The sequence below is a fragment of the Chrysoperla carnea genome, chromosome 3 (genome assembly GCF_905475395.1).
Source record: "Chrysoperla carnea chromosome 3, inChrCarn1.1, whole genome shotgun sequence".
In the NCBI taxonomy this organism is placed as follows: domain Eukaryota; kingdom Metazoa; phylum Arthropoda; class Insecta; order Neuroptera; family Chrysopidae; genus Chrysoperla; species Chrysoperla carnea.
In genome coordinates this window covers 37,719,512-37,734,488 of record NC_058339.1, presented here as the reverse complement: position 1 = coordinate 37,734,488, position 14,977 = coordinate 37,719,512, and the positions used below count along the sequence as shown (strand labels likewise).

Genomic DNA, 14,977 nt, shown 5'->3' with positions numbered 1-14,977 from the left:
TTAAAAATATACAATTACTTTATATATATTTTTTTTATATTATATACTCAAATGAAAGATTAATCATATAACAAAAACAATGAACTTTCAAAGTACATAGAGATAGATATTCTTCAGGAAAATGATACCTTTTTCCTTTCATTTCAAAAGGTTTTTAATGAATGAATATGTGGATGGGTTATCTATACTATTTTTAGTATATAAATAATGTTGTGATTCCTAGTAAATCATCAAATTCAAAAAGTGATCTGTTTAGTTAACAACTAATACAAATTTTTGGATTAACAATATTTAAAAAAAAATGGCAACAACAAAAAATATTGTGGTGAGTTTTGATACTACATTATTTTGACCAAAAACAATTTTTACCGGAAAAAGTGTAACGATTTAGTGTTTAATACCATATACGGTTTGGATTACGTATTAGGCGGATATAACAACGGATTACGTGTGGATTTTTACTCGATATGTGTTTTTTGTTTACTGTATTTCGTTAATCAAAAGTGTGCAATGAATTTAACGGAAGTTCACGTAAATCAAATGTAGAAGTGGCGTTGTACCTATAAACAAATGTCCTGATAAACAAAATTTTCCGAAAATTGGCAACTAATACGGTTATGTTAATTTTTCTGTGATTCCGTTTCAAGGGAAATTATGTTCAGAATGACCAAAGCTATTTAATTCCAAAAAATTGTAGCAAAGTTAACTGAAACAAATTATCCATTTCATTTATGTGAAATTTTAATTAATATGAAACGGCTCTTACTAGTCCTTTTATTTTGCAAGTTTCGAATTATGATTTTTCGATAAAAATTAAAATGTGTAAAGGCGTACTTCAGAAAGAGTCCAAAACCACTGAGTAATGGTGCCATTGAGAAAGTAGCTTTTGTAATTATGGGCTGTAACTATGGTACAAATTATCAATTGCCCTAAACGGGACAAATGGGACAAATTTTCAATTGCGTTTCTATTGCTTCTTTACGGAGCTGTAGATGCCATAAGGAAGTGTTGATAGAAAACAGGTCGAGTCAGCGCTGCCAGTAGAAAAGATTATGAACATGCCATTTCTATTATGAACATATTATTTCAGTTTGATTTAGACTTTTAGAGTTCCTTTTATATTTATTAACGAATTAACATTTGTTAGATTACACTGGCATTAAATTTTAAATATATTTTCCAGAAATCAATTATAATAAAAATAAAAATTATTCAGCAATTTTTTGTTTTGTGGACCATTTGGCGCCCTTTGTGAGTAGCACCCGGGGTATGCTGAACTCCCTTGCCTCCCCTCGCTGCGCCACTGAACCTTATCAATAAAACTATTTAGTTTCGTTGGGATACCTAGAGCTTACGTTTTCGAATAATAAAAAGATAAGAAGGAAAGTTATCTACTAATACAATTCTACGGATACAATACTAAATCCATAGCATAGAATCGTCACAGTACGGAATTCAATCGATATTAAAATTATCGATTAAATTTTTTTTACCAAAATTAATTTAACACTTTTAAGGTATTATTAATTTTTTTTTAATATGAAATTAATAACAAAAATATTTTAATAAAATGTTATAGCGTCAATTAATTTCATTTAATAACCAAAGAAGCAAATTGGTATACACTTAAAAATGTTGAACAAGTACTGCTTTTAATAAAATCTTCATGAGTACGCACTCACGTAACTTTCGTGTTCTGAGCATATAAAGGAAAAATTAATTTTCAAATTGATTTGCCATCTTATTTTTCTGGACTTATGCTATTTTTAATAAACGTAAATTAAAAATCTCATTACTACTTGATATCCCAAGCAGTTTCTTTTATGGAGTATGTAATAAATCGATATTTTTATATTTGCGCCGAAAAAACTTTCCTAAGAAATTGCTAAATTTTATTTTTCATGAATAAACTTTCTTTGCCAATAAAATTTTTAGTCAAATTTCCTCATACAATCAACTGCGTTTTTCGATGCTTTTATGGCTTTAAATTTCTGTAAAGTTGCCTAAAATTAACCTAAAAGTTTGAAAATCGGTATATATGTGGGCTTAATGTCAAGGAGGTGCCTTTTGGGGGAGTCAACTTTCCATTCTGCTTTCACACTTGTTTATTCCAAAAAATTTTATATTTTTCGTGTTTTTTCAAGTTTTTAGAACCACTTTTTCTTAATGGAGTTGTTCAAAATTTGTATATGAATTGAGTTCGGGTTATTTCATGTTTTCATAAACATTGAAACACAAAAATCCTAATTCAATAAATTTTATAATAAGAAATATATAATGATGCGGAAATATGACAATAGCGATGGAACTCCGTTGCTCTAGAGTTTTTATTCCATGCATATATGTAATATGCAAGGTATACTAAGTTTAGTCGCAAGTTTGTAACGCTTAAAAATATTGATGCTACGAACAAAATTTTGGTATAGATGTTTATAAAATCACCTAATTATTCAAAATAGGTAACTCAAATAACACGATAACTCAAAAACGAAAAAAGATATCAAGTTAAAATTTTTACAGCGTACTCAGGACGTAAATAGTGAGATCAAGTTCGTAAATGAGCAACATAGGTCAATTGGGTCTTGGGTCCATAGGACCCATCTTGTAAACCGTTATAGATATAACAAAATTATAAATGTAAAAAATATCCCTTGTAAAAAAATAAACAACTTCTGTTTGAAACATTTTTTCGTAAACATCACTGTTTACCCGTGAGGGCGCAAGTTTGGCGTAAATTGTATAGTATGTATTATATGGGAAAAGAGTATATGTGTAATGTGATAAGGGTAATCAACACTGCCTATGCATGGTTTTTCAACAATTAACTCAGTCAATTGTTTGTTTTCACTTGTTTAATACTACGATGGTGAAGATGTTATGGAAATTGCATAAAGTTTTATCAAATGGCCTGTGGTATTTATTTTACCACCGTGTTACATTAAAACTTGGATCAGAAAACAAACTTTTCATATTCAGAATAAATGTTCAAATACGTCATATTAACGTTATATACCCTCAGACGAAAGTATTCAAAAATATGTGTAAAAACAATTTTAATTATTAATTTTTATTGAACAAAATTTTTATTTTACATCATATGGGAGTGGATATTTTTTTTAATAATTTTTTTTTCTTTTTAATTAAGGGTGGGCTTTATTAGATTTTAAGTTGTATTTTTTTTTTTATAATTTATAACAATAATAAAATAAAAACATAATGGTCTTTAAAACCTCCTATTTTGGAATTATAACACCTAGAAATACAGATTATATAACATAAAAAGGGTCTTTGTGTTCATACATAAATTTCAATTAACCAAAAATAACAAAATAAATCATTTTTTGTAATTTGAATGTCCATTGAAAATCAAAGCGGTTTTGTCACTTATTTTTGAGATCATACACATAATGCATTAAATTTGAATTAATGACATATTTTTACTAGCTTAACTTATTTTATAAGTTGTGTTTCCACTACCGTGCTCATACGTCTTTAATTAGTCGGGTACTTAAGTTTACTTGAAATAGTTTTTGTTTTTTTTAATTTCTACCGACTAGTTTTGGAGAAATCTATGAAAACATATCATATATCTACCGTTTTCCTATATAACCAATGTTAAATATGCTATTTAATAAGTCATTTATTTATTTAAATAATCGGGCAACACTTCCTAAAATTTTTAAAATTGATTATTTAGTCCAACTTTATATGTAAAAAAAATCCGATAACATTTCCAGCAATCTTTAATCAATTTTTAAAGTTAATGTATTTTTTCAAATTTATTTTCAGTTGTTGTCAGCCGCTGCTGTTTGCGTCTTTGGAATATTATGCGTATCAGCTGGAGGTGGAGGCGGGTAAGTTTCACCAAAAATGAATGTCAAAAATAAAACTTCCAAAAAAATAAACAAAATTCATAATACGCTTTAATAAAGCAATTAACAAACAAAAATTTAAAAATAAAATTTAATACTTTCACAATGGCAAAGCTAAATACATAATTTGAAGTTTTTTTTTTACAAAAAAAGGGAACTGTTATTAAATCTTATTAAATGAAAGTACTTTATTATTTATTCATTTATTTTTTATATCAAATTTGTCAATGATACGTTTTTATTTGAATTGTAAATCAATTTTGATTTACCTTTCATTTTATACTGATAGGTACTGATTACTTGAAAGTCATATAAAACGATTTTTATCTGAGGCTTTTTGATATAATTCAATCGTCTCATTTAAGATTTGAGATAAATTAGAAAGTAACAAGTTTGGATGGTCAGAAAACATAAAGTTTTAAGTGGATTTTAGGATGACAAGAATGTATGGACAAGCTACAATTTTTTTTGGATCCATCTGTACTTCGTAATATACGATTTGCTTTCTTTACGTTCAAATTTAGATAATAATTTGTATATTTGGCACAAAAAAGATGTTATAACTTTCAACTTATAGGAATATTTAAGTTTACTATTTCTGGGATGATGGGAATGGACACGTAGTTTACTAACCATTTCTTGTTGTTTGCACCTATATAGCTTACAGAGAGTCAAGTATAGAATGTTTAGGATTGTTGGGACTCCAACCTGGAAGCAGTCCTAGCACAAAAAATGTGACCTTATTTTTGTTTCTATATGTTACCTCTAGCCTCAACAAATTTTGTTTAACGAACTATTTTTAGGGAGAAACAAAAGATCTGCAGCGCAAGATAAGCCAGGGCTCTAACTCTAGCCACGGTCTTATTGTATATCGTAATAACTTTTTTTCCTACTTTCCAGGTCCCACAAAAAAATTATCATTCATGTACCATACAAAATCCATCACATCCATCACACACATACAATCTATAAAAAAGTAGGTGGTCATGGAGGCGGTGGCGGTGGTGGTCATGGTGGTGGCGGTGATCATGAATATTACAAAGTAATTGGATACAGTGGAGGTATTGATAGTGGTGTTGAAGTATCACATGGAGGTGGCGGCGGTGGTGGTCATGGCGGTTATGGAGGCGGTGATGATCACGGATATGGAGGCGGTAGCTACGGAGGTGGAAGCAGCAGCCACATTGAATATAGTGGCGGTCATGGTGGTGGCGATGGTGGTTATGGAGGTGGTGACGAACATAGCAGTGGTGGACATTACCACTAAAAATAATTTCACCCCTATAAACGGGGGTTGTAAAATCAAACGTGTACCTCTTACAAAGTAATACTGCCATTTTCTTTTCTTAGTCACTTCTTTAGTTAGATTACCTACTTCCAAAACTTAATCATTAGCTTAATATTTCAGACTGATTCAACTTTAAAAAAGACCTTGTTATACATACCAACTTCGATTAACTTGATAATCATTGATTAGAATTCCTAGTCTAGAGTTCAAATGATATTTGATTAGAAGATAAATTCAATAACAATCAAAATTAATCAAAGTTGGAGAAACCAAGCCTTAAAAAAAACTCCAGTTTATCAGTGCAAAAGTGGATTAATCGTATAGAGTACACATTTAAACACCTCAGAAAAACTGGCTTTCGAAAAACTGTAAAGTATAGTTGTCTTTGGTAGTTTAAAAGAATCGGTTAGATATTCTTAAGCTGAAATTAAAGTCAGTTTTATCTCTAAGTCGATATTTGAGAGAAACTGATTGAATTTCATTAACTGAGAAACTGGACTTTTAAAAGAAAACATTCGTAAATACATAACAATTGATTATCAACAGAAATATCGGTTTATTCACAAAAATTGATGTGATTAGGATTTTGTTTGAAAGGATAAAGAAATTATGTTACGCTTAAAATTAATTTAAACCAGAAAATTAATTTTAAAAAAAAATTCTTTATAATTGTATCTGAATTATCCAAAATTTGATTTAATATTCTTTTCAAAAAAGTTTATCTTGAATAAAAAAGCCGGCAAACTTCTTTATAGTATTTTCCAATTAAAATGAATAGATTCTTATTACTACAGAACACTGCAAATCGAAGTAAGATTGGTTTGAGTAGGTTTTCTAAATTTTGAATGCCACAATTCTCGTTATTTGACTCGTCAGAACAAAATTATTCGAAAATAGGAAATTTATTTTAAGCAGTCGTTAATGATATTAATATTGACTACTAAAATCGTCTTAAAAATTGGCCGTGTCCGAAAAATTTTGTTTTTTGTTGGATCTTTATTTATCTTTATAGAAAGAGGCACATCTCTGTTTAGTATTCTCCAATATAAACCGGCTTTCAGCCAAATTATGCCCTCCTGCCTTTTTAAAAGAAAATGAATAAATCGACAATACTACAATATTTTTTTGAAGGAATAAAATGTTATTTTTGTTTAAAAATCAAAGCGTCTGATTACCGATGATCAATCCATCAAAATAGAAGACAATCGAACATGTATGATGTAACAAGTTTATCAATAGAATGTTAATTTTAAAGAGAGATAGATTGAGAGAAGAGATGATTGCTTGAATGCATTTCAAAAATGAATATATGTGGATGGATGAAGGTATTTCATTTCGTTTACGTTCTGATTATACACTTATTTAATAGGTTAGAAAGAAATTACTATTGACTATGAATAACAACACAAACTGGCTGCATTCCTTATGTGGAAGACCTACTCTTTAAAAAAAAAACATGTGAACCTGTGATTAAAGAACATATCAACAACATCTACCTTAGCCACTTACACGCAATCGAAAAATAAAAAACATGCTTGCTAGCATATATGAGAGAGTAATAGTTTTTATATTGTTATCTATAAAAAAATGTTTCTATACCATTATTTTATCCTTGTTCAATTAGATGTTTGGGTATTATTATTTTTAATCGGGGCAAAATACCCTAAAAAATCACAGGAAATGAACTTATACTTTAGATTGGCAAAAATTGTTCCTATGAAATGCTAGCTGGCTGAATGAATTGGATTATTTCAGATTTTATTCGGCCTTTCTCTCACTTATATCTTCAAAAATACAAAATGAAAAAAAACTGGCGGAAAATTCAAGATAACTCTGCATGACAATAGCCTGGATTTCTAATTTTGCTAAAAAATGTCAATCGAACGATCTTACTAACTTCATTGCCTTGTGCATTGATTGATCGCTTACTTCCAGCAAAATTTACTTATGTGACAACGTCGTTTTGTAAAAGAGCATTGATTTAGTTCGGGAAAAAGAAAATCTTTATAAAACCTACCTAACTGTAAAATCAACAAAGCATCATTTTGATACACAACTATACGTGATAATTTAACAAGTACGTCATACAAGTTGCCTATCAAAAAATATAGTTTTCTTGAATTTTTATAAATTTGATAGTTTTTATTCATTCAGTTTTGTTCAAATCTCGTATTGCCCAGATTTTTTTAAAATTACATTTAAATAAATTCATCTACAACATTTTTTTAAACAAAAACTATTATTGATTAAAGAATCAATTTTTGTGTCGTATTTCTGTTGATACACAATTTTTATAAAAATAATCAAAGCGTGTAGCCAGAAAGTATTTGAAAATACTAACATAATGAATAAACATTTCAGAATGTATGTGAAAGATTTTACGAATAATTTTTCTGGCTACGCTACTGTTTCCATAAATAAATTAATATTGATTTGTTTATATATAAATATTGAACTTATTTTCTAATCTATCTCATCGAATGAGTTGTGAGTTTTATATTATATGCGTTATAGATTTTCTTTTATTAATGTTGATATATCATTGAACTGTTTTACCTACTACCTAATATATTGTTGTTTTTTTGATTGTATTAAAATTAAGTTTTGATTTTTGTTATTAATTAAATATTTTTAGTTTGTTGTTGATGAGAATGAAACAAAATACTTTTTATATTATATTTTTTTAATTGATATAAAATAAATATTTTTTTTTATTATTATATATATTTTTTATGTTCTTTTTATTTATTTTTAACAACATTTCTATGTAGATTCTTTTAAAATGATATGTTTAATAAGGGATAATTTATTGGATTTGATTTTAATGATACTTGGAATTTGAAGTTCGGTTAATCCAATATTCTAAAAATGTTAGGAAAATGTTTAAAATTTTTGATTTTAGAAGCAATTAATCAGTAGATACTTTGATTTTTGTTATAAAATATTCAAATCAGGGTTAAACTTAATGTATAAAAAAAAAACTCAAGTAACCGCTGACCACCACAGTCTTGTTTTTTTCTCACCTTTGTTTGGCTAAGCATGTGACTTAATTTACTTACTTGTCGGAGGAAATTCAATCTTCATTCAAAATTACGGAAATTACCAAACCCATTCTGTTTATCATAGGGATTGTTATCTTGTAAACAACATCACATAACTACTTGTTTCACGTAAGAAAAGCTTGTATGTTCCTACTCTTGAATATGATTTGATTGAATGGTATTTTCAAAAGTAAAAATGCTGTAAGCCGATTATCACCGATTTTATGTTGTTGTTGCGTATTCAGTATTCGTTGTGTGCGTAGTCATGGTAGGGACAATAAAATCAATGCTAGTGCTTCCAGTGAAAAATTTTGGCGATAAAGGAGGCTGTTATGACTAATTTGCAATTCTTTACATGTTAATGTTATAGAAACTGTCATATTAAAATTATTGAAAAACACTAATTAATTAAACTTAATGCATTAAAAATTGTGAAAATAAGAAATCAAATTGCACAAATATTATTTTTCAAATGTAAATTATCATAATTATTTATTTAAATATGTGAGACAATAATATTAAATTTTCAATGTAAATCATAAATGCAACCCATACAATTATACATGCATCATACATGTAGTGTATCGTTGTCATGGAAACGAAACTCGCGCACGGTGCGAATAGTTGCACTATATAACATATGTGTCTCCTTTGCCGCAATGATTATCAAAAAAGGAAAAATTAATGAAAGCTTCAATGATTATCAAAAAAATTACAATTAATAATATCTCCAAGTTTTGTGTAATATCATTTAAACCCAATTATGACCACATAAAATACTTATACCTACCTTCTTCTTTGAAATCTATGAAAACTAGATAAGAATATTTAATTGAAAGACAAATTCTTTAAATTAATTCGAATTTCGCTGTTTGCAATTAATAGATCAGACACATTTTAAATTGTTGAAATGCACTAATTTATAAATAATTGATATATATGGTAAAATTATTTAAAATATTACTTTCACTATAATAAAAAGAAAATAATAGAAATAAACTAAAAATAACTAAACATTTTTTTGGAAGTTTTTTAATCTTTTTCAAAACAAAAAAATATATATATAATAATTACAAATACGTAATTAACAAAACAAAAATAAATAAAAATCCATTAACATTTTAACATAAATAATTATTACAAAAAAGAAAAAAAAAACATAAAAATAAAAATTATTATAATTTTTATGTCATGTTCTTATAAATTGTTCAGTTAAATGGAATTTTTAATACCACATTCCAAATGAATCTCAATTTTTTCAAAAAAAATATTTTTTAATTTGTTTTATTTTAAAAACAATATTTATCGTTTTTAAAAATATTTTCGTGTGATTTGTTATTTTCGGAAGCCACTATATAGAATATACAATATATATAGATAACAATTTTATCAATTTATTAAATTCGAAAAAAGAAAATGGAATAGACTGATACATAAAAATATCTTATTTTTTTTATAGAATAAGAAATCTATGATTGAATTTTGTCAAATTATGTTCTAAAAAGTCAAGTCATTTTATAGAGTAGTCAGTCCTATATTTAAAGAGTACTATTAATATGTCATCTCTAATAGGTAGGCTCGTTTTCATTAAAATGTCAAGTAATCTTCATTGGTAAATTGTTTCTAGTTTCCTTTTTTTTTTAGAATACCTCATCCGCAATTTTTTAGTCTAGAGTCTAGGTCAGGCATGGGCAAGTTAGTTTAAGTCAAAGTCACCATTGTTATAACTTTATTGTGTATCTCCTTATACAAGTCCGCATTGCTCATAGAGGAGGAAGCGAGACGGGTAAACGACTCTTCTACCTAGCTCAGTTTCTCCCATAGTAATGAGATAGGTAGAAAAAAAAAATGTTGTCTCTGTCTTACTCGTATTTTATGTTGTTACTGGTTAGGTTGTCACTTGTTACTCGTATGTTAAGTTAGAAGTCCGAGAGACTTTTGTAAGTCACGTTTCCCCATGCCTGCTCTAGGCCCTCTATAATCTTATAAGATGTGAAGTAAATCAAAGCAAAAATTTGGTCTTTGTTTTATGTACAATATTTACATACAATGAATGTTCGTAGCTCAATTTTTGTGTTTTTTTTTTTTGGAGGGTATTATATAAAATATACAACAATATTATAGACCACATGCCGATGCTGAAATTTTTCGAGTGAAATGACCCACCAGGAATCATGTTGAAAAACATGATCCTATATATGTAAAAGTAAGTTTATCACCATGCGTCAGTTTTGTTCGGTACAGGTGATTACATCTGAAAATATGGATGCCACACCCTTGGTATCTTAACCCTGCAGCAGCAAAAATATACGGCGTTGCTGGATACTAACTCTGCATAAGTATTCGAAGCGAATTACATTGGTTCCGTACAGAAATAAATCCAGTAACTTTGGTTTTAGAAGTAACAAAAAATTTTTGATCTCCCGTCCGTTTGATTTTCGAAGCCCCCATGTTTATTTCTGTACAGCATTTTTGTCATTTGCTTCGAATACTTATGGAGAGTTAGTATCCAGCAACACCGTACATATTTGCTTGTGCAGGGGTGAGATACCATTGGGTCTGACATCCATATTTCCACTTGTACTCATCTGTACCGGGAAAAACTGACGCCATAGTGCTTAAACTTACTTTTACATTTTTAGAAGCATCTTTTTCAGCATGTTTCCTTTTGGACCATTTTATCAATTTATTAAATCTTCATTATCTATTCAAGTTAATAATGGAAAAAATTTACGACGAGTGAAAAACATTACTATTTCTTTTATAAAGCCTTAGAAAAATTCTAGTCAAAAAATTGGAACACTATTGTATTTAAATATTAGAATATTAGACACACTAAATTCAAATCAGCTATCAAAATTTTAAATGGCCTTTTTTTAAATAAAAAAATACACATTTTTATCTTACTTTTTTAGTAAAGTATATATCACAATAATTTATGTCCATTTTAAAATTTAAATTATTTTCAATATCATTTATTATGTTTGTAACGACTTCCATGGCGTGTACTCGATGGATTTCGATGTCTTTTTGGTTTACTAGTTGTTCTAGGCGGAGGTGTGTCATAAATAATTGAATGATTGAAGGATTCAGCGTCAATATGAAAATCTTGCTCGATTTGTTTATCCGCATTAGTGTATCGATTATTTTCTGATCGATATAATTCTTCATTAGTCACCGGTGGTGAAGGATTGGGTATTGAAAATGTGGGAGTGGGTTTGAATGGTATATTATTCAGAGGTGGAAAATTATTATAGAAATTTTTCTTATTCTGATCGGAGATAACGTTCCCGTATGAATCGTAAGTGACATCATTTTGTAGATAAGTTTCATCAGTTGAGGGCGCTTGGTGTAAGTACACATTATTCGGTTGTTGGTTGTATTGTTGGTGACTGATTGGTTGTTGGTTACTCATATCTGTGTTACCATGGATGAACGCATGGATGTATGGATTTTGTAAAAGGGCAGATTCATTTTCTGGTAATATTGTATTTTCATAATTGTTTTGGTAGTAGTTATTTTGATAAGTTTTTTGTTGGGTTTCTTCCGGGTAAGTAACTGTTGGCTCTTCTTCATGATGATTGCTAGAAAAGAAATCAAACGGTGAAAATTTACTAATGAAATTTTTTAATATAAAAAAACCCCCAAGGTCAGACAGACCCTCTAAAAGAGCTAAGGCCACTGGGATACGCCAAGTTAGCGTGCCAAAACTTCTAAAACTTCTAGTATGTCTTCCATCATGGCTACCGTGATGAGTCGTGCCCTATCTTACAGCACTGGTAAATATGCCAGCTTACCACCCGAGTTGAGTTCAGACGCAACTTTCACACCGCAGAAGTGAGCAGAGCTACTCTTAGCTATTGAGTTGATTCCAAAAATGATGAGCCTGAGCAGCTTAAACTTGTCAGTCACTCTTGCCCCCCCGCTAGCCCACGATATTGAACCTGCCATTGCCACAAGAAAGGCCATCGCCAAACTTTGCTTGAAATTGAGATTTTATCAAAAATATAAAAAAGAACGAAATTTTAAAAAAAGAAACTTGAAATGTGAAGAAGACATCGACTTCACGAAAAGAAAAGCGAAGAAAAACCGATAATTGAGAGTAAAGTAAAAATATTTGAACCAAACAAGGATTAACGAGTCTTTAAGCGATACTTACTTCACGCTATAATCTGGATTGATATAACCAGCATGTGTACCAACATCATGTTCGGTATCATCATGATCTTCCAGTTCTTCAACCGCTTCATAATATGGAGCTTCTTCCTCAATTTGTTTATAGTATTGTGGACTATGTTCGTAATCATCATTGTTATACTCAGTATAATGCTCAGTATATTTTTGATTATGTACAACGTGTTCATGTCCACCTTTTTTAGGATACTTAGGAGGTGGAGCTTCATGCGGATGATGCTCATGTACAGGTTTAATAGGATGATGCTTATGTACCGGTGGTTTTGGTATTGGCTTTGGATGTTTTGGATGTGGTTTAGGCTTTGGATGATGGGCATGATGAGGATGATGTGGATGATGATGAGGTGGTGGTGGATGTTTCGCTGGTGGTTTCTTTGGTTTGTGTACTGGCGGTGCATGATGATGATGTCCATCTCCTCCTCCCCCATGCCCATGATGAGGATGACCTTTTGGTTTATGTGCTGGAGGTGGTGCAGGATGATGGTGATGTGGCTTCGGTGGTGGAGGCTTTGGTGCAGGTGGCTTGTGATGATGCCCACCAGTTGAACTTCGGTCATGACCACCATGATGACTGGTATGATGATGTGATCCATGATCGTCATGATGCGAATGATGAAATGAATGGTGATAGGAATGTTCATGGCCATGACCTCCACCATGGTCATCGTGACCATGACCGTGATGAGTATCGTGATGATGGTCATGTTCGTGAGCATGGTGATGCTCATGTTTTTGTGTCTTTGGTGGCTCATGAACATGGATGTAAATAGTTTTTGTATGAGTGTGTTTATTTACAAATTTTGGTACTTGAATTTTGAAATGAACCCTGAAACATAATTAAAATTCATTATAGGCAACCTAAATTGTAGCAACTACGATATTCAATCCTGTTTCATACAGCTAAAAATACAGATAAAACTAATTTCATATAGATAAAACTAGAGTTTCCTAGTAGGGTGATGACGATAAGCCGTCAAATAACGCCATCCTATGGAAAACTTTCTCATTATGATAAATCTCAGTAAAGCATCATATAATCAGCTACAGCGATTAAGTTTTTAGAATTTTTATGGTAGTACGAGCGCCAAGGCCAGTTTAGACTTGTGGTTGAAATTATTTGCACCTTATTTTCAATTTTAATGATGAATTTTGTTATAACTTCATGAATGTAGACGAAAAATAGAAATAAAATTTTTCGATATCTGCCTTGGTTTTCGAAATATCGAAAGCAAAATAATTAAACAAAATTTTCGATTTTTTTAAAATTACTCCAGATATTGAAAAATTTTATTCTTACTTTTCGTCTAATATTGTCATGTTAAAACATATTTCACCATCAAAATTGAAAATGTATATTTTTTTAATTTGTGCTACCGTGCTCATACATAATTAGTCGGGAACAACCTGTTTTTTTCAATAATTTATTAAGGTTTTAAGAAATCTATGAAAACATATCATCCATCTACCGTTTTACCATAAAACCAATGTTAAATACTACTTTTGAAGTCATTCATTTATTTAAAATTTTCAGCATTGATTTAGATTTGACCCAACTTCATATAAAAAACAAGCTTTTAATTTAAAATTGCCTTGCTTCTCGTACATTCTTAATCGTTTCAATTTATTTCCAATGAAGAAACTTTTTCTACGATAATGGGCTACTTTATATAAAAACAATTCCCAATTCCTTATCTGGCAAAAAATCCTAGCCGTTCATTTGAATTAAAAATTGAATAATGAGCTTTGTTTTCCAAACTAGTTATAATCCAGTAAACATTTGCACAAAAATTAAAAGTTTCCCATCACTAAATACAAACACTTCAAAAAGCTTGCCTTACTTTTCATTTTTCCCACCGCCGCCTCCACCAGATGCCACAAGGTCAAACACAATACACAACACAAAAACTATTAAATTATTATTTGAAATAATTTTCATTTTTAAACTTAAATTTAATTTTTTTATATTAAATAATTATTAATAATTAAAAAATATTTTAATTTGAAAGAATTTATTTTATAATGAAATTAAATCTGATTATTATTCGATGCATCATATTATTTATTTTTTGATTAATTTTATATTGAATTAATTGAAAATTTAAGTTAATAATTAATTGTTAACAATAAAAGCATTTTTATTAAATTTTAATCTTGTTTGGATAATGTTAGAAAAATAAATGTAGAACGCTATTTATGAATTCGGTGTTTTATGTGTTTCATGATACATATTTGAAAAAAAAAATGTTTTTAATAAAAAAGTGGTAGTAATTTAAATCATTGATGCATCACCAAAATAAAATATCTATTATTATTTTATTATTGATGGTTAGTAGATAAAAAACGAGAATACTTTCACTGTTGGATAATTTCACTGATAAAACCATTGCGAAAACCTAGTGCTACCATTTTATCGTGTTTTTAGGCAGGGAAATATGTTTTTCATATAAATTTGGGGCAGTCTCTTGGCGCTCTCTGTTGATGACGTATTAATATGTGAGCTGTCAATTGGTGACAGTTCAATGTTTAATTTATACTTTACAAAAATGAATTTACAACACAGAATTTACACTCGTTATTATGTT

General features: G+C 29.3%; 2 protein-coding genes across 2 annotated transcripts; one reads left to right on the top strand and one right to left on the bottom strand.

Moving 5' to 3' along the window:
* The first annotated feature begins 301 nt into the window (after positions 1-301).
* On the top strand, positions 302-5,139 carry LOC123296010 (glycine-rich cell wall structural protein-like). Its single transcript, XM_044877472.1, has 3 exons — positions 302-325; positions 3,790-3,854; positions 4,773-5,139. Exons 1-3 carry the CDS (start codon positions 302-304, stop codon positions 5,137-5,139), a joined length of 456 nt encoding a protein of 151 aa, XP_044733407.1.
* Positions 5,140-11,172: 6,033 nt separating this feature from the next.
* LOC123296009 (histidine-rich glycoprotein-like) lies at positions 11,173-13,323 on the bottom strand. The gene is made up of 3 exons (XM_044877471.1): positions 13,294-13,323; positions 12,361-13,142; positions 11,173-11,785 (listed from the first exon to the last, which is right to left on the bottom strand). The coding sequence occupies exons 1-3, from the start codon at positions 13,321-13,323 to the stop codon at positions 11,173-11,175; spliced, it is 1,425 nt and encodes a 474-aa protein (XP_044733406.1).
* Between the last annotated feature and the right edge of the window lie 1,654 nt (positions 13,324-14,977).

What these genes read in the sequence shown, in the direction of transcription:
- LOC123296009 (XM_044877471.1), bottom strand. Translation starts at nt 13,323, where the DNA reads ATGAAATTAGTTTTATCTGTATTTTTAGCT. An exon ending in TTTTATCTGTATTTTTAGCT is followed by an intron (nt 13,143 to 13,293) that starts GTATGAAACAGG and finishes CATGTTCATGAG; the next exon opens with CCACCAAAGACACAAAAACA. An exon ending in AATCCAGATTATAGCGTGAA is followed by an intron (nt 11,786 to 12,360) that starts GTAAGTATCGCT and finishes TTTCTTTTCTAG; the next exon opens with CAATCATCATGAAGAAGAGC.
- LOC123296010 (XM_044877472.1), top strand. Translation starts at nt 302, where the DNA reads ATGGCAACAACAAAAAATATTGTG. An exon ending in CAACAACAAAAAATATTGTG is followed by an intron (nt 326 to 3,789) that starts GTGAGTTTTGAT and finishes ATTTATTTTCAG; the next exon opens with TTGTTGTCAGCCGCTGCTGT. An exon ending in TCAGCTGGAGGTGGAGGCGG is followed by an intron (nt 3,855 to 4,772) that starts GTAAGTTTCACC and finishes CCTACTTTCCAG; the next exon opens with GTCCCACAAAAAAATTATCA.